The sequence below is a fragment of the Numida meleagris genome, chromosome 6 (assembly GCF_002078875.1).
Source record: "Numida meleagris isolate 19003 breed g44 Domestic line chromosome 6, NumMel1.0, whole genome shotgun sequence".
Classification (NCBI taxonomy): Eukaryota; Metazoa; Chordata; class Aves; order Galliformes; family Numididae; genus Numida; species Numida meleagris.
The window spans coordinates 8,968,365-8,990,584 of NC_034414.1; the positions used below are offsets into that span (position 1 = coordinate 8,968,365).

The 22,220-nt window shown below is 38.5% G+C and overlaps 1 protein-coding gene and 1 long non-coding RNA gene across 4 annotated transcripts in view; one reads left to right on the top strand and one right to left on the bottom strand.

Annotated features, from left to right (window-relative positions):
• On the top strand, positions 559–22,217 carry LOC110401598. Its single transcript, XR_002440457.1, has 3 exons — positions 559–1,008; positions 1,946–2,018; positions 21,706–22,217. It is a non-coding gene; the product is annotated as an uncharacterized LOC110401598 (long non-coding RNA).
• The window catches only part of AMPD3 (adenosine monophosphate deaminase 3), a 30,298-nt gene continuing 9,892 nt past the window's right edge, over positions 1,815–22,220 (bottom strand). For 2 of the 3 annotated variants that reach the window (XM_021402878.1, XM_021402875.1), the window contains exons 6-15: positions 20,068–20,197; positions 14,900–15,094; positions 14,530–14,661; positions 13,532–13,695; positions 12,200–12,326; positions 10,835–10,998; positions 8,700–8,820; positions 7,684–7,857; positions 6,459–6,569; positions 1,815–5,601 (exon numbers count right to left, since the gene is read on the bottom strand). In XM_021402878.1, coding sequence (XP_021258553.1) covers positions 5,425–5,601; positions 6,459–6,569; positions 7,684–7,857; positions 8,700–8,820; positions 10,835–10,998; positions 12,200–12,326; positions 13,532–13,695; positions 14,530–14,661; positions 14,900–15,094; positions 20,068–20,197 — 1,495 coding nt within the window. In that variant the 3' untranslated portion in view covers positions 1,815–5,424. Of the gene's footprint in view, positions 5,602–6,457; positions 6,570–7,374; positions 7,459–7,683; positions 7,858–8,699; positions 8,821–10,834; positions 10,999–12,199; positions 12,327–13,531; positions 13,696–14,529; positions 14,662–14,899; positions 15,095–20,067; positions 20,198–22,220 lie in introns of those variants that run through there. The other variant, XM_021402876.1, reaches the window with a different exon arrangement.

Genomic DNA, 22,220 nt, shown 5'->3' on the forward strand with positions numbered 1-22,220 from the left:
TCTTGAACTCAGAGGTGTGATATTAGTGAGGTAGCTTAAATGTGTCTCAGCATAAACACACACTGATGTTTTTCTTCCTTTTTCTCAAAACAATTTTTTAATTTAAATAAATACATTGGAACATTGTGCAGTGATGGAGACAAGCAAGCCTGCACTTCTCTAAAGGACAATACTGAGCAGTTTTTTTGGGGAGAGGATTTTTTTTCAGGGTGCTATCATTTACTTTTTATACGAGTTATTCCATTGTGTTTCTGATACCTTAAAATTTAAAAATGCTATTGTTGGAAAATTCTTACAGTATTTTTCCTGTTTGTTGTATTTTTTTTCCATCATAACTGAAGTGCGTCATTAATGTAAATGTTTCCTCTGCCTAGTTACTAGAGTTATCATCTTTGGAAGCCAAATGAGAAATTCAGTAACAGACCAGGAAATTAAAAATGTCAGAACTTACTAGGTGACTGAGGCACCAAGAGGTAGGTGTACTTGAAGAAGTAACAAACTTTTCTATTTACTGTGTTTGAAGATGAGGTACCAAATCAATATAACGTACATGTTTACTTTTGTAGTGGTTAATGGCATATTTAATTTACATTTCTTTCTTTTTAAAGATCATTCTGTATACACCTTTATACTCGTCACAGATTTGGAAACAGCAGGCAGCCTCTGGGATGTCTGTGCTGTAGGTTTGAAACATTTTGCGTCCCACTAAATCCTGGAACAGCAGCCTCCTTAGAGTGCCTTAGAAATGTTGGAGATCATTGGGAACTGCATGTTAAACTGGCTGGCCTTAGCTCTTGATAGTGTGTGTGTATTTAATTCTACATCTACTAAATACACACACCCTGTAATGGAAGTAATTGTATTGTGACTGATACTACATTAATGAATTTTCTTCTTTGTTTTTCTGTTGTTAAACCCCTCTTGAATAGAAGTTACTGGAAGGTTTTATCTTCACCTGTCGTAAGTCGGTGCCTGGAATTCTGCTTCCTTAAATGCGTTTCTTAAAAAGTTAGTTATTTCAAAACTGATTTTTTTAAATCATCCTCTCTTCAGATGTTTGGCTTCTAAAGCCTCCAATTTATCATATAGCAACATACTTTCAAGACTGATTCTTTTTCCTCTCGCTCTCTGTAGCTGAAACTAACCTGACTGGTACAGTGTCCTTTTTCAGCAACACCAGTGTGCTATCACCACATACACATTTTGCATATACATTTTGCTGTAAACTACCCTTGTTCCAACAAATGTTACCTCTGTAACTGATCTGACAAGTTCTGTATACTTCTGTGTTATCTGAAATGCCCATACAGCCATTAACAGGTGATTGCTTACCTATTACTCACCTTGGTAACCTTTGGGCATAAGCTTCATAGGCCCAAAAGCTTTTTTTGTATTAAAAAACATCTGGTTGGGAATGTAGATTGAACTTCGCCCAGTGTGAATCTGGGAAGTGAAGAATACTATTCAACAGATAATTAAATGAGCACTGTTCTTTGCTTCAAAGCATTTATCAATATATTTAGAAATACGAAGTATTTTTATGAAGGAAGCTCAAGTTAGCCAGAAACTTCCCCTTCTGGAATTCGGTGGTATGAGGAACAAGGTGCTTCCACAGTAATGTGGTTCCAGCACACTTTACTAAACCTTAATACTGAACTTCTCTACCTCCCGTTTTTTCATTTTTATGCTGTATTAATCCTTAATTTTGTTTCATCTTCTGTCATGCTGACAATTATTGCGGTTTTTTAGTTTTATTTAAATGCAGAGATGTTAGAGAAGCTACAGTTTTATTGAGACACATCCACACACAAAAATCCTGACATATTCTGTATCATTTATTTGTGTAATGTTTTATGCTTCCACAAGAGCCAAAGAAAAACATCATTTGACCTAGGCACAGAAGGAAAAAGCATTTTTACAGACATCCCTCCCCACTTTTTTTCAGGTTGATATGTTAACTAGGCAACAAGAATAGAAAGGTTTAGCCACAAGTAAAGAACAGTGACATACATGAGAAGGTAAGACAGCTCTGGTGTGAAGAACAATCTGTGTTACCCGGTAGCAGAGTGCCTTAAGTTTGCTACAGTACTGTGAGGGAATGGAAGAGCATCGCTAGAAATGGTTCAAACTGATATGTTTTAAGTATCAAGAAACCATAATTAACCATTTTAGGTGAAAGTGTAAAATGCTCTGAGCTACTAGATTTAAGGAGGTCTTGAATAACGTTTGAATATTAACACTGGTGAAATGATGAGGAAATAGGATACTCTGCCATTCTGAAGCATTCCTCCCAACTACCACTGAATCACCCCCTTCAGCGATGCTCTTCTAGTCCCCCCCTTTTTTTTTTTTTTTAATTTAAGCAAAACAAACAGTGGTGTAACCCAATCAGATCTTAACATGGACTGGGGAATATAAAAACAGCAATTTGCCCATCTTTCACTTGAGTAAACGTGTACAAGAGTTAATTCAGATGACATTAACACTTCAACACTGGATATGTCCTTACATGCATATCCTAAGACTGCAAGGTTGTTTCAAACTGTCATTAGAGCAAAATTGCAACTTAAAAAAAAGCACAAGTTCCAGAACTGACCCTGAGAATCAGTAACATTTGTGTAATTAAAAGATGACCAAAACGAGATGTAGCAGTGGAAACTTGGAAGGATATGGCTCTGTTTCCCTAAATATAACACATAGCTCAATGTGTTGTTAAAAGCAGCATGCAGGGATGCACTGAAAGGAGAATTTATGCTAATGGTAACTTGTCTGGTAGTGTTATTATTGTTAAAGCCCAGATTACGCTCTTCTAACAACTGTTTTGTTGGTTTTGGTTTTGCTTTATTATTTGTTTTTTTGGGTGTTGCGGTTTTTTGCTTGTTTTTGTTTTTTGAGAGAGCTACCAACATGTTAGAACTTGATGTTCTTGACGTAAGGGAAGTTGAAAAGGTATTAAACATACAGGAGTTTGGTATAATGGCAAAAAAAACTAGGTAATCTAAATGACCAACAAGAGACACACTAATGGCAATCCTCAGGTGAAACAACTCAAGTAAAACAAGGATTGTGAGATGAAAAATACTTAACAGTTAAATTCTCATAAGCATGTTACTTACTCAGACTGGGTAGAGGTGCTGAGGTAAATAACATTATGTTTATAGAAACTTACTAGGAAGTTGTACTAATGAAGAGAACACTTCTCCGTTTTATGCAGTCAAAAGGTTGGAACTGCTGTTTTCAGGCCATTAGAAGAAAATTACACTCTCAGATCCTGATAATGCATTACATGAGCTGCTAAAATCTCTAACAATGAGGCCAAGAGGTGTTGACTACGACCTTAGAACAACTTTATGTTACACAGTTGAGCAGTATAGCACTAGTTCACAGGATTTCTAGCTGCACTAGGAATATCAAAAATGGCAGTAGTTGAACACTGCAGACATTAAGGTAGATGGCTGAAGAGCTAAAAGCAAGTCTCCCACCACCTGTCTACCACCTTATTTTGGATCAGAATTCCTCTTCCAGCCTTGCAAGCACTGCAACTCCCTGTCTGTTCCTGTGCTACAGGGCTCCCTTTAGAAGCCTTACTTCCAGGCTCCTTACCAAGGGCTTTTTTCAGGTTAATTTCTAATGGGGCTCTTATAGGGCTGCACAGCTGTAGGTGATAATAGGGAATTCTTCCTTCCCTCACTTCAACATTTTCATGCAACCACCATTCAGGACAGCAGGTATGTTAGAAAGGATTTCCTTGAAGGTACTGCTTTCAATTCCTACAGCCTGAGGAGAGCATTTGTCTTCAATAAATAAATATGTTTATGCCATTACTGAGGTGTCTAGTACTGGTGATACCACCAGTGCTGCTCCTTTCTGCATTTACAAGGGGGAATGAGACCTGATCAGCTTCTGAAAGGATGCATGTAGGTATCCAGGAGAAGAGTCTGGCCTAAGAAACCTAAGTGGAACGAGACTTAATTGGCTAGCATTTGATATTTTTTTTTTTTATGCTTTAATTCTGAATTTGTTCTGTTCTGAGATTCCTAACTCTCCGCAGGTCTCTAACTGTAGGCTCATGATCCTCTCTTAGGGACTATAGGCCTTCAGATTAATTAGTTTAATTTTGGACTTACAGACATTGGCACTCACTCTCTCTGCTTGTCCATAAGCCTTCAAGTCTATTTTTTTTTTTTTTCTGGCATGAAGCTACCTACAGTTTCTACAATATGAAGATACTATCATGTGATATTTATTACCTTTGCTCCTTTCTGAGTGAAGTAATACTTTGTCTTAAGAAGGGAATTCAAATTGGAAAAAAAAATGTGAAGTGATAAATGCTATGGTAGTTTTATTTTACTATCTGCTCCATCATAAATAAAAAGTTTTAACATAAAATGATTAAAAATTACCTATTTCAAGTGGGCTAGCTTCTGTATAAATAGACAGTTCGAGGCTTCTCGTTCAGCTCTGTAATTGACTAAAATACAAACTAACACAAATTTGTAAAAAGACATCAGAAGTAGGACCAGATCCCAGGCCTGGAGTTTCTACAACTGATTCATAAGAACACTTCCTTTGTTCAAGTAAAAAAATTTCTCTTTACATGCAAGCAGAATTATCTGCATAAGTTTCCAAATAATTTGAACTGGCATACTGACATACTATGATTAAAAAGCAATAAAAAACGTGTTCTTAACGTACAATGCAGAGCTTTTATAATGTAATTACACTTGTTATTACAATGTACAATAGTGATGATTTCGACACCGTGTTTTCTACATATTAAGATTAAAAACCCTTAGTGTGCTGTTCTTTGCAGCCATCCTACATGACAACAGGAAGTAATTAAATAGTCATTAAATGTGACGACTATATTTTGAGCTTTCTTGTTTTCCAGTTGAACTGCTGAAACGTTAAGGTAAAAATTGTGTCAGGACACCTTTCAGAATGAGAGGGCAGCCTCAGAATTACATACCCTATACAATCTGCTAGTGAATAAAGGGTTAAATTTCCAAGTGGTAAATGCCATGATTGCGGTGAGACTAGCAGGATTAAAACGGGTGCGTGTGTCCTTTCAGCATCTGCAGTATCCTGAAATGAATCTCACGGATGCATTATGAATAATCTCTATAGTTTTGCTATCTACAATATAGTGCACAATTAAGACACTATGAAACAAATAATACATGATTCTGAGTTTGCATATAATATTTACAGCACTCTTGCAAAGCCTACAGTTTGTAGAAACTGACATTTTTGCAATGAGAATAATGCAGTAAAAGATAACAGCAAATGCTGTTCACCTCCCATAGATAATCTATTCTTCTCCATACAGTTATTTCTTGGTAGCGTCAACAACAGATGATTCGATACTAATTAGCATCTCATTCTGCTTGGGAATGAAATGCTGTGGTTTCTTTGATTTTGTAACTACTTTGACAACGTAGAAATCTCATCTGTTCTCATAGCATCAGACAGGAAACTAAGTTCATTGCACAGTGTCTCATACCTGAAGGCCATCCGGATCTGTGCAACATTTGTCTTTCGAATGTCATTTCCCTCTGGCCCTTCTTTACAGTAGTTAGCCCCCAAGAATTTCTGTTTTTCCTATGAACAGGATTAAACATAAAGGAAGAAGTCAGTTCAAATGCTTTGATTTATTGCATAACTGAATATATAGTTGAATGAGTCCAGTGCAAGTGAACAGAGCAGTTTTAACCAGCTGGCCATTGACCTTTACATCAGGGTCTTAATCACTTCTGGAGATTTTAAGGTCAGTATAAACCCTTGTGCTAGCATTCAGTCTTCACTACTGCATCTTTCAAGTGAGAGGTCAAAAAAGAGACATAAGTTTCTTTTGTTCGTTACAAGTTTACTCGAGGAAAATCAGTAGTTGTCACTAGAGAGTACTTGAAGAAACAAAATGATGTACTTGCAGAGCCCCTTCACATTTCTTGAAAGGAATGTTTGAAAGGGAATCAGAAGAAAGGATGCTCTAAAACAGATCTTAGAGAGCATGCTGTGGATTTATAGGAAAAAAAATAATGTAATATGATTACATATCTAAATAGAACACTTTTTGCAGTACTTCTTGCTAGCTGAAAGCATGTCTTGCTTAATGACAGGCAGATCATTTTTACTTATTGCAAGACATAAAATTACTGGCAGAGATATCACCCAAAGGATTAAAGATTTGGGAGTGGAGGGAGAAATGAGTATAAACAGGCACCTAGTCTCTGCACATTTGGGGAATTCCAAAATAAAGCTAATGAGGAAAATGTAACTAATACTTTTTTAATGTGAGGCATAGCAGATATTTTGCAAGTATTTAGGGAAAAGAAGATAGGGATGTGCACAAGTATATCACATAAGGACCTACTATTCAATTTTCAGACTATTGGCTTCTCACTTTCTACTCACCCTAATATTCACCCCCCCAAAAAAAGTTTTTCAGCCCCAATTACCTTATCTGACAATCCACTCTGTAGCACACTGTTTCTTGCTATTTCACATAAGTCACAGGTACTTAGTTTCCACACCTGGGCTGCAATAGCATATTCCTCCATGAGCGCTTCCTGAATCACCAAAATATGTTTAGTATCAAATTATATATAAAGAATGTGTAAATGTGGATATGTATTCATTACTAATTAAGGAATCTTTATATATGCTCTTTAGATAGCTATGAAAACATAGAGGCTTAAGACTTAACATTACAATTATTAACAAAAAGGACTGTTCATTTCTAGTTTCCAAAGGGTGACTTAAATAATTAATAGATACTGGGTGTCCAGTTATCTTAGCCTAAAAAATTGCAGTCTGCATTTTATCTCCTCAGAGGTATTTATTAGGCAATTACAAATGAGATCCCAGGGTCTATAGACACCTTGGAGAACCTAGTCTTAAGTCTTTAATGGACACGTTACGTAGACAGACAGCAGGGAAGTTTCTCACTTCTGACCTTCCCTACAAGAAGGGTGTTGGGTCTGACACTAGAGGGCTGTCACAACTGAGGATATCCATGCTACGTGTAATTCAGATGGCGTTGCGTTACTTCCATGCAGAAAGCCCCCACTGGAGCTCTCTGTCTCTTCTAGCAGAGGCATGTCATGGGCAAGTCTGGGCAAAGCACACCAGAACTTGGCTCATCCTCAGAACAAAGACACTTGAGCAATGCATGGGCCACTGTGAGGCACGGCACGACTTATCACAAAATCAAGGCATCATGGCAAGCACTGGCCAGGTATTTCTGTCCTGCCAGGCCACCCAAGGGCAGGAATCAATTTCAGTTCACTGAGCAAACAGCTTGTGTGATCTTCAGAGACTCCACATGGTATTTTGTAATGTACTTCCCCACATTTATTAGTAAGGAAACTGGACTTTCCTGGCACTCTAGAGGATTGTTTATGAAGACTCAAACCTCCCTCCAGCCTCATCCTTCATTCTATACTTCAACAGCCAACACTGGAGAGGCAAGAGTACAAAAGAAACATAATTAGGAAATCAGACATTTCCCTCTGAAGCCTAATAGTGAGTAGTAGACTGAGAATGAGGAAGAATAATGAATGAAGTGACTAAAAGACATGAAACTTTAAATCCTAAGCAATTATATAAAATAGATCTCAGGTTATTCTGGGCCTACGTGGTACTTGCCCAATTCAAAAGACAAGTGATTTCTGCAGTTCTTACCTTTGTATAATGAAATTGCATAGGATCATCCGTAGAGAGAGAGACATGAAGTCCCTTATGTAGAAATTCCCGTAGTGGATTTTTTGAGTACTCCAGGAATAGGCTATTGTTACTAAGCGGAGACATGGCAATGGGTATTTGTGCAAGATAATAAAGATACTGCAGGACAGGACTCTGTGCAAAAACAAAACACAGTCAGCAGTTAGTGTTACCATGGGATAGTGGGAAGAAAAAAAGGAAAGATTTCCCTTGGAGAAAGTGGAATAACATTACAGAGGGAGGATGAAGACCAAAACATTTTACGCTGACAATGAACCTTTTCAGGTTTAGGAGTCTAAATTGTAAATTGTTACTGATCTTTACAGAAATAATTTACATTCTTCAAAACTACCTGCAATCTTGTCTTTTAAAATATGGTGACTTTACTGTAGATTAATAAGTATGTATGACTAGTAAGGGTGCTGCATTTGATACTAGCAGTGTATCTCCATCTCCCCCAAAAGCTGGGTTCAGGGCATTACATCAGACATGATTTTAGGCACAACTTATGAGAAATTTTTGGAAAGAATTACAATAATCTCACTGCAAACCTGCCACTCACTGATGAATTGTTTTAATTACAGAAAAGTGGCCTGCAGTTGAGGAGTTGCAGGATGGTTACATAGTGATAGGCCAGGAATAGCGTTTGTCCTAGCTACAACAATCAAGTTCCATATAAAATATTACTGTGTTATGTAGCTATGTTAAATTTCACGATCAAGTGATCCAATTACTCTAGATACAAATAATCAAAAACTTAACAAACTCTTCAATGAACACGGCTGCCAGGTGGAAAATTTAAAGAAGAAACAGGAAGCTCTCCTGAGCTCACTCCTTTCTAATCCAAGTGAAGAGTTGCTTGTGCCATGCTAAAAAAGTTAATGTGGGGCTGTCAAGATAAAGTTAATTTGGTGACTGCTATTTGAACTGACATCTAAGCAGATAGCGATCAGTTTAGATGAGCATGCAAGCAATACCTTCTTCAAGAGCAGTCCGTGAGAAATGTTGTCTGCTGTCAGAAAGGCTGACACAAGATGTGTAATAGACCCAGCTTCTCCACAGTGAGGTCGAAACAGGAAAGTACACATGCCCCTTTCCCTGAGGAGATGAAAAGCAAGTTCCACTTAAAAGAAATGTATTGTACTTCACCTGATATGCAGATAATTATCATTAATACAGGAATTTAAACCAATTAAAAATATACAGTTTATCGTGATTTCTCATCATGCCTAGATACTAGCCTAATGAGCTGCTGTCTAATACAGCAGGTTCTTCCACCCAAGCCCCTTCCATCACTTTACATATCTGTGTGTTCCTTCTTTACTTTCCCAGTTACATCTCTCTTAGCAGTGGGTTAACAATTAGTTGGACAGTTGTGAACTGATGGCAACTGAGGGAACTGGCAGATGGAAAGCTAAGTGAACTGATGCAGCCTCCAGCTACAAAATAGCTACATAAAAAAATGAAGGAGTAGAAGCAAGTTGCCAAAAGTAACTAATGCTTCCGACTGTGATGTCAACTGGCTCCTCAGCAGGTTAAGTGTAACATAAAAACCTGCCCTCAGTAGCAAAGAGGTGACCTAGGAGTGTTATTATTCTTGACGCTATTTTTTAGAAATCTTTTATTTGTATCATCAATATTAAAAATGATGCTGGTTTTTAAATTATAATGGACCCTGTTTATACAGTGTCCTGCAATCTTCAGAGGTGTTCAAAACTGAATTTCAACAAGGACTGCTGGATTATAAAGCAAATTGAGGAGGTATGCTCACTAATGTTTCACCTAGAAGAGGATCTGAGGATGTAATCCATCCTTGCTGACTTTGTTAATATTACCAGAACTGTAAACCAGTCCTCCAATGGACTCGCTGTGGTGGCTCAAATACTTACTATGTTCAACAGGGTGAACAGTTCTACTGATTCATTGATAATCTGTTTCATTATCTCACCTAGCTGTAAAGATGATTTTATGATTATCTAGGGAGATTTTCAAGCAGTAGTTGGAATGATTTTGAGGTAAAAAACAAAGGTGTAAGTTCTGATAGAATCTCTGTTTTGGAAAAAAAAAAAAGCATACACTAAATAGAATGTAGAGCAAGGCAGGAGGAAGGAATGACAATTTTAGTTCTGTAAAGGAAAAGACACAACTCAACAGACACCTAACAAGCCCTGTCTGTTGCACGTACAAGGCAGTCTAAGGTGGTGGTTTTATTAAAAGTTTGATTATATGGAGTGGTAAAGAAAAAAATGCTTCAGGTAGCAATGGGAGAGGAGAAATAAAATTTGGTTTGTAAACTTGAATAAGGCAAGTTTCTGACAATTCCTGCACCTCATTTAAGAAAATGCCAAAACATTTTATAAATAATAATGAACCAAATCCTTGCAAGTGAAATGTCAATGGATAACTTCACTGTGCCTCAATTTGAGTCAGCTCTGCAGATCACTCAGCGAGTCAGCTATAAAGCCAGGAACATAACCTCAGGTTGAATTTCAGGCTTCACTGATCCAATCCCAAAATTTGTTTCACAGTCATGATTTCATATTCAGTATGATACATCTCCACATTAGTTGCCTAGACATTGGTATCAAAAGAGGTAAAACCGAGTGACTCAGCATGCATCTTAAAGTCAATTAGCTACAAGTCTGATTTATAATTATGGCTTCCTTTGTCTATCTTTCGTAACAACAGCAGCCCTTAAGCCAACATTTCACAATGTAACTTTGTTCTCAAATCACCAGGAGATAAGCATTTACCAAGAAGTATGTTAAATCTGGAAACGCACTGCAAATCTGAGCAAAGGCCAACAGAGTCAGTTTTGTAGAGTTTCTTGTTTTGATATATTCAGATTTAAGAAATTCACAAAACAAAGATACAAATATCAAATGAAGATATTAATCTGATGCCTTTTCAGTTTCTGAGTATTTCATGTGAGTTCAATCTGCAGTTAACATTTTCAGAATGAATCACATACTCCTCTTGGACTCTTTAAAATCCCTCAAGGTAACCACTGCTTCCAAAGATACACAGTCTAGTTGCAAATTTGCACTGAGACCAAGATTACTAATTGATTTTTCTTTCTGGAAATGTGTAACAAAGAAAAATGACTACTTACTTTCTAAGGTTGTTTAGCAACATGATGTTGACATACATGTAATACAAGTAGTAGCTATATGGGGGATTCTTCTCACTGGTCCAGAGGTCAGGGTTAAGGCTTTTGTCAGAGAACATATGGCCACTATGTTTGGATTCATCATCAACACTGTCAAAGCCAGTCACCTGGTGGGAGAAGATTCACAGGAATTAGTGTTTTCAAGAAGCCAACTTTGATGTTTCTGCACAAAGTATATAGTCTTCTTTGCTTCCCTCCTTATGCTAGCTAGCAGTCCTGTTTTGCCCTCCTACCATACCATGTAGACCGTGAGAATCGTGTTTTCTCTGGAACATCACCCAAATAACAACAGTTGTTCCAGAAACTTGACTTAGGATGAAGCAGGGTTTGCAGAAGTACAGACTGACAACAATCATGAACATGGCACATTCCTTCTGTTACGCAGGAAAATGAGCAAATAGAAAATTAAAGAGTCCTGCCATTGATGCTGCAGTGTTCTGAAGTGCTCCAGTGTTAACAGAAAAGAACAGTCTGGGGGGAGGAGAAAAGAGAAAAAATTCCTAAGGAAGCTTCCTGCATCTTCTGAAACAGCGAAGAGGCCCTGAAGTGCAAAAAGCCTTTAACGAGGCCTTTAAAATTCACTTAGGTACACATTATAATTCTTCACACTCATCTCTTTATTTGAAAAGCAACAGAAAAACAAAGTTCCCAGGAAATCTTAAGTTTTGATCTGGGGTACACTCAGAAATGTCTCCCTTAATTAAGTCCTAGCAGCCACATCCCCAGATCTCTCCTGAAGCCTATCAGGATCTACAGTTGTTTCCCTTCAGTTGCTTCATTTTTGGAGGTGAATCCCAGATGCAAGCTCAAAGTACATATCCCAGGTTAGGATGTTCCCTCTGCACAAAAGCATGTGGACGTTTTAGTCATTCCTTATAGAGGGGATAATTGGGAGGACAAATGTTGTTTTAAAACAACAACAGTTATTACGAGGGTGGATAGCGATAGGACAAGGGGGAATGGTTTTAAACTGAGACAGGGGAGATTTAGGTTGGATATTAGGAGGAAGTTTTTCACTCAAAGGGTGGTGACGCACTGGAACAGGTTGCCCAAGGAGGTTGTGGATGCCCCGTCCCTGGAGGCATTCAAGGCCAGGCTGGACGTGGCTCTGGGCAGCCTGGTCTAGTGGTTGGCGACTCTGCACTCAGCAGGGGGGTTGAAACTAGATGATCTTTGAGGTCCTTTTCAACCCAGGCCATTCTATGATTCTATTCTATGATCCTATGAAGGAGAAAACTTCTTTTACTGTCTGGCAACAGCTGTGTTGAGTAGAACAGGATCTAAGACAGAAAATGCAAGCGTACTTACATATTTGAGGAAAAGATGTAATTCTTTGTGGTCTTTGGGATTGATTGTTGCTTCAAACAAAGGCACAAAAATGTTCTCTAACATCTTTCCAAAACTAGGCAGAATATTTTTTGACCTAAATATATCACTGAAGAGGAAAAAATACACACAGTTGTGACTATTCTTTAATCAGCTTATATTTTTCCTCAGTTTTCACATTTCCTTTTATTTCTGTTTATATCCTAATGCTTCAGTTCTGCCAGGACTAAGAAATCTAAAGTTGATGTCAGGGCAGGAACTGTCTCTGTGCTATGTTCCCCGCACTGCCTGATGCTCTGCTTCATCCAGGCTCTGCTGAAGCTCCTGAGCGCTCGAAAAATACAGACAGTACACAGTGGTAGGTGCCATCTCAAGAAGAATGGCACCTTCTCTTACAGAAATCCAGGTACTAGAAGAGGAGATCAAGAATCACCCCTCACGAGAGCCTGTTTTCCAAAGATGTAACTACTCTAAATGAAAGTAAAACGTTTTGGTTTAGTGAGGCTGTCACAAAAGAGAGGCAGTACTTCAGTATGTCATTAAGCGTATGACTTTATGGATGTGCTGACTCCACTTTATACATAGGAAATTGCTGTGCAAGAAATTTTCACACTCATGAGAAATACCCTCAGATATTTATGCAACTATGACAGCTCTTTCTCTACTCATATTCCAGCTATGCATTTTCAAAACATGAAGTTCAACCGTTAAGGCTGGCAAAATTATCAAGGGAGACTATATATTAGCTACAATATACAGTGTTAGTAACACAAACCTTTTAATAAAGGACCTAAAGTCCCAAAGGATACTTAAAAACCAAGAAGTACTGAGATCGATTACAGCTTGCAGATTCTAGCAATCCAGGTTGCATTTCTAAGTTCATTGTCATTTAGGCAGCGATCTGAAGAAAACTGGATGTGATAATGATTTTGCAGAACATTTTCTACATCCTTGTGGAACTCAAGAGTTGATTTATTTTAACTACTGAATTGCATTTTACCTTGCCTTTGAATGCAGCTCAATTTCATCCAGTTTTTTTGGTGATTTTTTGGTTTTATTATCTTCAAATTTCAAAGTACTTCACAGCTGAATAAAGAGTACATTTAAACTCCATCTCCTCCTCCACCCCCAGACTGTCAGAACTGCAGCAATGGTCAAGAATAAATTTGCCAGGCTGCTGCTTATAAATAGAACTATGGGACAGCTTATACGCCATCTAAAATGAGAAACATCTAATCTAATATCACAAATTAAAACCAAATAATTTGGATGATTTCAAACTCTTAAGATTATCAAGAGCTTCTGATTACTTACTAGATTCTGGGAACCTGAATTATCCAGCGCATATTAGGGGAATAGACTTTATGTTTAATGAACCATTTTGCCAAGTTCAGCCATTCATCTGGAGACCGTCCATAGATGGATAACCGGGGTTCTGTATACTGGTATTTACTTTCTTCTAGTTCACGGGCTACTTCCTATTGAGCAATACATATATTTGCTTTAGAATGGATACTGAAAATCATTAACAGCCAGTAGTATATTTACCATCATATTTTCCTCACACCATGCATAACTCTATACTGTCATCCTTTAAAGACAAAGGGAATTGCTTGTCTGTCAATTTTTATTATTATTTTGGGGCATTCTACCAGAATGCTATTTAAGTATACAACTAACAGTACCACCTCCAGCTAGAGGACAATATTCTTGTGCTATTAATACCTTAAAACTTATGTTTAAAATTGACAAATCAGAACGATAGTGCTTCATACTGTAGTAAATGACTGCATAAAATATGCAGAACAATGGATAATCTGACCAAGAATACGTTAGTAACTAGTTTTAACGTTATTGATTTTAGACAAGCACTTTTGTAGATCTATAAGTAGCTGATCACTAGTTCATGAATACTACTAACTCTTGTGTTGCAAGAAGCAAATTTGGAGCCTCTGCATGTGCATGCAGACACAGATTTATGTAAAGGCGCTTTCCTAGGTCCTCCTTCCCTAGCAACTAATACCAGGCAACTACATCCTAACAAAGCATTAAGCCAGTGATTTAAGCTTTGGCTGCTTTCCGTTAGCTTGAAACCACACACTCTGCTTCGAACTTATACACAGGTCAGAGCTCATACTTCTGGAAGCAGCAGTGGCTGACTTGGCAGAGGTCTTTTTCTGATCAATTGCTGGAACAAACTTAATACTTGGGAATCACTTAACCAAAGTGCTGACCCTAGCTACAGTTACAACATCAAAAATCTTTTAGAAAACCTCATTTCTCTACAGCTGGAAAGCAAGAGAATGATTTACCTTGACCATACGAGCAAAATATTCACCACCAATGTAGTTCTCAGTTTTCAAATACAAGTCCCTCAGCTCACTGGCACCAACTGGGTTGTACTTGGAATTGAATTTGTCAAATCGATGAAATGTTTGGCGACCCTATAGGAGGAAAAAAACCCACACTAATTACACAAATTAAGTACACAAATAGTTTATACATAAAATTGCCTAGCAGTAAAATGCATGAGAAGAAAAAGCCTATGCTGTCACTTCAAATATGTGAAGTAATGCACGAGTTCAAATTCTGATTTTATGTTAATATGCAAAAACTGTAGAAATCAGCATTTCACACATAGAAAGCACAGATCTTTCTCTTTTATTTTGGTGTCTTACTTACTGCATGGACATCTAAAGAGTCTACAGTGAGGTCATATGGGTCCATGTGAAGGCTTTCAAAGACTTGCTTTAAGGTCATCTGCTTGCCTTTTTTCTCTGCAACAATCCTGTGTGGCTCCGTTTGATATGTGTGCTTAATAAACCTCAGTAAGTGTTTCTGGTTCATGCAAGCAGCAGCATGGATATGGGTGTCAACCTGAAAACAAAACAAGGTTAGTTGTGCTCATTGTCTATATACATGAACAAACTTTGCTAATTTACTGATGTCAGGGGCAACAATGAATACTTGATACTTCCTTAAAGAACACTCTCATCCTTTAGTATCCTTCTACTTCATCCATGAATCAGTGATGCCCGTCTACTTACAGACCATCATTGTAACTGTTCTCTGTGACTGAAAGCACCTGGAAGTCATAGCCACTTCCAAAAGCATAAGTCATTTTGGTATTTCAACCACATGAAACGTCGCAGATCACTAGAACTGTAATGTCTGCATGAGAGATTCTGTCACTATTTTTTCCAGCTTTAACCATAATACAGCAACTTGTAATACTGATAGGTTTTTCAGTTCCTTCAGCTCTGTTTACACACTGGGGGAAGCGCAGGCTTCATAGAAGGGCCAAGAGTACTCTTTCACGTCTCTTTTTTTTTCCTGGAATTCTTATTTTAAAAAAAAAATCAAATAGCTTTTACAGATCTGTGTTTCTTTTGTGTAGAAGCTTGCACTGCTATTTGAGCAGCCTATATTAGAACACAATCCAAAGAAACAACTGATGATGTTAGGAAGTTCGTTGGTTTACATTTTCACTTCTAGGTATGTGCCGCGAATAATGTAGTCCCCTTGCAGGAGGAAGTATTTTAATGACACAGATAAAGAAGAGAAGAAAGAAAACCAGGTATATTCCTCAACTTCTGCTTTCATGAAAAGGCAGACAGTGCTGGTAACTTCATGAGGTCTAAGTGCCTGTAAGGGAAGGATTGGCCTTAGCTGGGATAGCAGCGCTAAGGAATCAAGCAACACAGCGGTATCTTGTGCGTGGAGCAGCAGAGGAGCTGTGCTAGAGTACATTTGCTTTGAATTTCCTTGAGAAATCCTCACTGAACAATAGAACAGCCTAATGCATACGCTAGGCAAAACAAAGAAATGACTCTACCAACAAATTACTAACAATTTAAAAACAAATCAACAAAACAAACACAAAAAGTAAGTAAGCCACAAAACACTGTCCTGATCAGACTTCACGAGTGACAAAGCAATAAGCACAACAGCCCTGGGGTCTGTTGGACAGACTCTGAAATTGCCCTTCAGTCAGAGTGCCAAATCCAAGCAGAAGCAGTTTCAGCTCAGCCCAGATGCCACAGAGCCACAGCTTGCCTGCTAAGCTTTGCAATTTCCTCCAGCCCTGGCCCTACCTGGTCACAGACGGCTGTGGGAGCCGGGATGTGCAATCAGAAGCAGTCCCAGCTTTCACTAGTCCTAACATTTGCCTTGTGCACCAGCTACCTGGTACTGGAGACAAGTCTTACAAGAACAGCTGATGGAAGGGTTCTACAGAAGGAGGAAGAAGCAACGTATGCTCATTTTGTCGTATGTTTCAAGTTGATATATATCAGGGAAAAGATGCTCAGATAGTAAGCCTACAAGGAGACGCTGGAATGATACCTTTGCAAGGACTGTCATGCAGAATTCTTACTGTCTAGGAAACTGCAAACACAGACGCGTACAACATGAGGTACATTCTTAATGCACATCCCACTGGATTCCCAGCTCACTGATGCGCTATTACTGTGTTAGCTTTTAAAGGAAGATGCATCAACCTTTTAGGTGAAGCTTTTGATTCTTTACTTTCTGGTCTGTAATAGGAAAAAGAGGAAGGAGACACAAAATACCCTGCCCTAGGGTAGCACAGAAAAGCTCCTGGCAGCCAAAATAGTGCCTAGAGCAGAGCCGAGCCCCTGCAGGAGCTTGTCTAATTCATGCTTGTGCCATCTGGAGCAACCTGAAAGCCAGGAGACACGGGAGATGTGAATCCCTGCATCTCCAGCTTCTCTTCTAGCAGCACTCATCGCAAAATGCACAGAATCAAGCCCTACAGCTTTCATATTCATGTGAAGACAGAAACATTGCAGTGGAGAAGGGAATAAGTAGTACGCAGTGCTTTGAAAATACAAAATACTGACTTGCTGCCAATTAACAGTATAGAGTGCCAGTACGTCCAGTGCTAACATCGTAACAGAGATGCACAGAAGTATTCTTGTCTTTTGAATCTGATGTTAACCCACAGGACTTCCCTCCTATTCACTATAACTTTTAGCTTATATGTTGAAATAGACCATCATCACCAAAGTCAGAAAGTAGTTATTGAAAACAAATGAAAGAGCAACCTCTGAATGAATCACAGTTCAGGCAAGTTACAATACAGATCGGCGGTTCACTCAGGAGGCTTTTAATTGTATGTCTAAAAGGCAGGCATCTGTTAATCCTGCTAGGTAGATTCATTTCATTTGGTTTGTTGGGAGATCCTCTACACAAAGGCTAACACTCAGTTTTGGGTTGGTGTGCTGTGGAGCTAAACTTACTACTTTATTTCATCCTTAATGCAGGCAACTCAGGAGTTATGTGGTGAGTCAGTATGGCTGCACTTTGCTATGCATCAGCTGCACAGTGTGGGAGAGCCTTGCTAGTGGCCAACTCCAGAGTCCTCTCTATAGTTAGCCCACTCCTACACAGCCAGTTGTCCACCTTCTGTGGAGAGCCAAGCGGAGCCAGCCACTGTCTTACCACCTGTGGACGACTCTCATCTGTGTACAGAAATATTGTTTGGTTATTAAAGGGTAATTTTCCAGTTCCAGCCTGATCAATGTAAAACATCTCTCTCGTTGCAATCTGATCAAATCCAATACTGCAGATGTACACGTACATTTCACTTACTTAAACGGAACTTTATCTTGGGATTTATGAACTCGATGAGCTCGGTGGAGGAGAATTCTCATTAAGCCAGGGGGAAAAAAAGGGTGAGGGTCACGGAGAAGGGAATATAACAGCGAACTCTAATTGTCAGTAAATAATGCTGGCCAGCTTCCTAAATACTGTGATACATGTTCATTGATTGACCTTGCCACTACATTCATGTTTGTTTTAATTTTGGCATTTTCCATCAGTTACTTTAGCTTCCTTATATAAGCAAAAAGATTGCACCAGAATTTCCACACTTGTGCCTCAGGGATGTAGCAGACAACTTCAGCTCTTTTGGGAGGTGAATGTAATTTCTTGCTTTCTTTATGGGTATGCATTGTACAGGACTGATTAGAAGAGAGAGATCCTGAAAATACTGGCTCTAGCAGCGTGTGTTTCACACTGTAAGTTTCATTGTTGATATTGTTGCTAATGAGGAAGCACTTCTACCAAGTTACAAATCCAAAGATCCAAAGATATTACTTAGATTAGCAAGACATTAGGAAAATGAGTTTATTTTGGGGTTTACAGAAACTCTGCCTGCATTGCAGTTTACTTGCCATAGAGAGTGCTTCATAAAAGTACTACTTTTAAGGGTTTAAGCAAGATTAACTCTCTGCAGCAAGAATTTTATAAGCAGTAACTAGCAGGACAGGTTTCTGCCACAGAGGAACAAGCTTGTTCCTCTTTTCTTGAATTTGGGTATTGCCAAAGAGGAAGCGGTGCACATTTTGTGCTTTTGAACAACATTAATTCATTTGTAAACTGGCTTACTCACTAGTAGATAATTGGAAAATAATTATATACCCAGCGACATTGAACAGTTGCTTTTAAAAACTGAAATGAGCAAGTACAGTCCTTTTAAGTACAGCTTCTCAGTATTCCGTTTGTCTGTCTAGGCAGTTATCTGATCCACACTTGTCCATCGTATTCTTCAGTGATAATGATTTTTATTATTAACACCTCTATCAGCTAGATGGGTGTGTTATCTGAGTGTAGTACAGAGTAGATGTCTTGGCCAGGGTTATAAAAGAAACCTGTTGTCAAGTTCAGAATTGAATCCTGGCTTCTTGAGACGTGTTTGTTAGTGAATTAGCTAGCTAATAGATCCTCCCATCCATATGCTTAACAGATAAAAGCACAAAATTCAGTCATCTAACAACACATCTGCTTCTAGCTTTGTGAAAGACAATCAAATAGTTCTGTTGTGTTTGATAGTTATTACTACAACAGTAGCAAACATACAGCAGCCAGAATATTACTGGGAAAAGCCAAGCTGACTTTTTGATGCACTAGGAAATCAGAATGTAAGATAAAAGAGCTGTTGACCTAAACTCCACAGGTAGAAAACAAGCACAACCTCTTTGCACAAAGACACAATGCAAAATAGACCTGAAATGGTTAAAAACACCAGCAGCAATTACTGTTTTGTGAAGAAATCTCACCTATGGAACTGCTTTTTGTCCAGTAGTTTCCTTTTAAAACGAAGAAAGGGAAGCAAACTAAGCAGTGTAACAGTGTTGTACTTTTAAGGGAATGAAGCTCCCTTGGTTGTGTGTCAAGAAATGAAACTTCCTCCTTGATTCCCCTACCTGTCTGCTAATTACATCCCAGTGCATCTCAGATGCAGCTAAGAATATAACAAGATGAGCTTTTTTTTTTTTGCAAACTTATTTTTTAAACAAGGTACTGATGGCAGCATGAAACATTGGTTCTGTTTGTAAGATCTTTTTGTTGTGGAATGGGTATCTAAACACATCTGTATTTTCAACTGGAAGCGAAGTTTTTATTCAAAATATATGCAGTTGTTCAAACTGCAGTCTGTTATAACTTATCTGCATGAAAGCTGCAAAATGCACTTGAACCATCTGTAAGTGAATTAATTAAACTGAATTAAGACTCCACGTGGATATTTTTATTCACAGTCCAAGTGAGCATAATGTGATTAATAGTTTCATTCCTTTAAAGTGATCTACATACAATTAAGCCCCTGTGATTCTGAAAAAGTAAACAAAAGAGTTTAGCATAATCGATGTAACCCACTTCCATTCAGGCAATTTTCCATGTGTTCCCAGGTAGTAAAAATAACATAATTCAATTCAGTGGTATGCACATACAACTTCCTGCATCTCACCTATGCCTCACACACAAAAAAGCAAAATTGCTGGCACTCCTGAAAACAACGCCATGCCTCTAATCCTTTCCACACTTACCTTTCTCACATTGTAAAAGTCTCGATGGGGATTACTCTTCAGTTCTTTAAACTCAGACATTTCATTTAACATCTCGTGTAAACTAAATTTAGATTCTAAAAAGTTCAGCCGGCGGTGACAGTATGTCTTTCTGTAAAAGGAAACACAAAAAGTAACTAACTTGGAACTACTCCTGTATTGAGTTCAGATGGAACTTGAAAGTTTTGAAGTAAAAATGTTATATTTTTTTATGAAATCTAAGACAAATGATTTCTTCTTTTCCTACTGGTTAACAAATACATACATAATTATCCAGTATTATTTCAGACCAAAGTTGTTAGTGAAACCTCTAATGAAGCAGAACCAGGCTCTGAGCACCTGACCTAGCTATGGGTGACCCTGCTCACTGCAGGGGAGTTGGACTAGATGCCCTCTAGGGGTCCCTTCCAACTCAGAGAATTCTGTGATTCTATGTCACCGTGCTGGTACGTATTTTAAGTTGTCCAATTCTTTTATCATTCTAGCTGGGCTGAAGTTGCAGTTCTATAAGTGAAATATTACCAGAGGGGGAAAAAAAAAAACCTATAACAAAACACAGTATCAATTGCTGCTGCTCTGGAATTGAACATATTTATAAAGGCATATAGCAACTGGACGAGGGGAAATGGTTTTAAAATAGAAGAGGGTAGATTTAGACTACATATCAGGATGAAATCCTTTACTGTGAGGGTGGTGAGACACTGGAATAAGTTGCCCAGAGAAGTTGTGGATGCCCCCTCCCTGGAAGCATTCAAGGCCAGGTTGGACAGGGCTGTGAGCACCCTGGTCTAGAAGGTGGTGTCCCTGCCTACAGCAGGAGGTTGGAACTAGATGATCTTAAAGATCCCTTCCAACCCAAACCATTCTATAGTTCTATGATTCTACATCCAACAGAGCAGATCTCCTTGTATATAACAGAAACACCCTGTGTTCGCTTCACTATGAAAATTAAGACTTTTTTTTCCCCCCAATGTCTGTTTGCTCTTCAATGTGAATACAAGAAGCCAAGTAAAATCTAATCTCATTTCATTTCTGGTGCCTTAGAAACACATCTATTGTGTAGCTACATTACTTTTTCCTTTTTTTCCCCCCTGAATACTTTCATGTGCTCTTCTTAAAAAATACGTGTTTTTTGTTCCTGCTTGCCTACGCCTCCCACTCCTTCAGCTACTCTTTCATCTCCTGTTATGTTTTTCGTTCTCTTTTTAACAAACAGCATCTTTTTTTCTCTTCACCATCTGTCAACCCTTATCAAATCCACAATATTTTGATAGTGCTATTAATGTAATAGCCTTCTTTTCTCTGCTTCATTGTTGACAATCTCTCAGCAGAATATAAATCTGGTCATGAATCTGAAAGTCCAATTCATAGTATTTTTGGGTTATGCTATTATTCAAGAAACCGGAAATCTGAGGAGCAAGGGGTGAGATTTCACAAGTTTAAGCACAGCAAAAGTTAAAGAACAATGGATTCTTGATCTGCAAGCAGGTCCACGTGTGACAGACAAAAATGACAGGAAAGCACTTGCTACAAACAAGGAAATTAAATAGAGTATGAAAAGCTTATGCAGCAGGATTACTGAAAAGACTTTTTTCCTTTTCGTTTGTATATACTTATCAGAGAGAGTGAATCAGCCTGCAACCACTTGATCTGAAGAAGCAAAAGGAGCAGAAGATCGCTCCCGCATTCCAGACAACTGTACAAAACCTCAAATTCAGTATAGGCCAAAACAAAACAAAGGTGAGATTCAACTTTCAGTTCCCATGCTTCAAGAAGTTTAGGTCATATTTGACTTGCATGGGAATGTTTGGCCAATGTCTTGCTCTTATGTTAACTGCTGCTCATTCTGCCATGGCTGATGCAGAGAAAATAAATAAATGAAATCTATCTGCATGTTCATAGAATGACTTGAATTGGAAGAGACCTTAAAGCCCACCCAGTTCCAACCCCCTGCCATGGGCAGAGTTACCACCTACCAGCTCAGGTTGCCTAGGGCCCCATCCAACCTGGCCTTGAGCGCCTCCAGGGATGGGGCACCCACAGCTTCTTTGGGGAATTGAATAGAACAGAAATTAAATGTATTAAACTGAAGGGAACCAGGAGCCTGAAGGGGCAGAGAAGAAAGAAATCAAAAA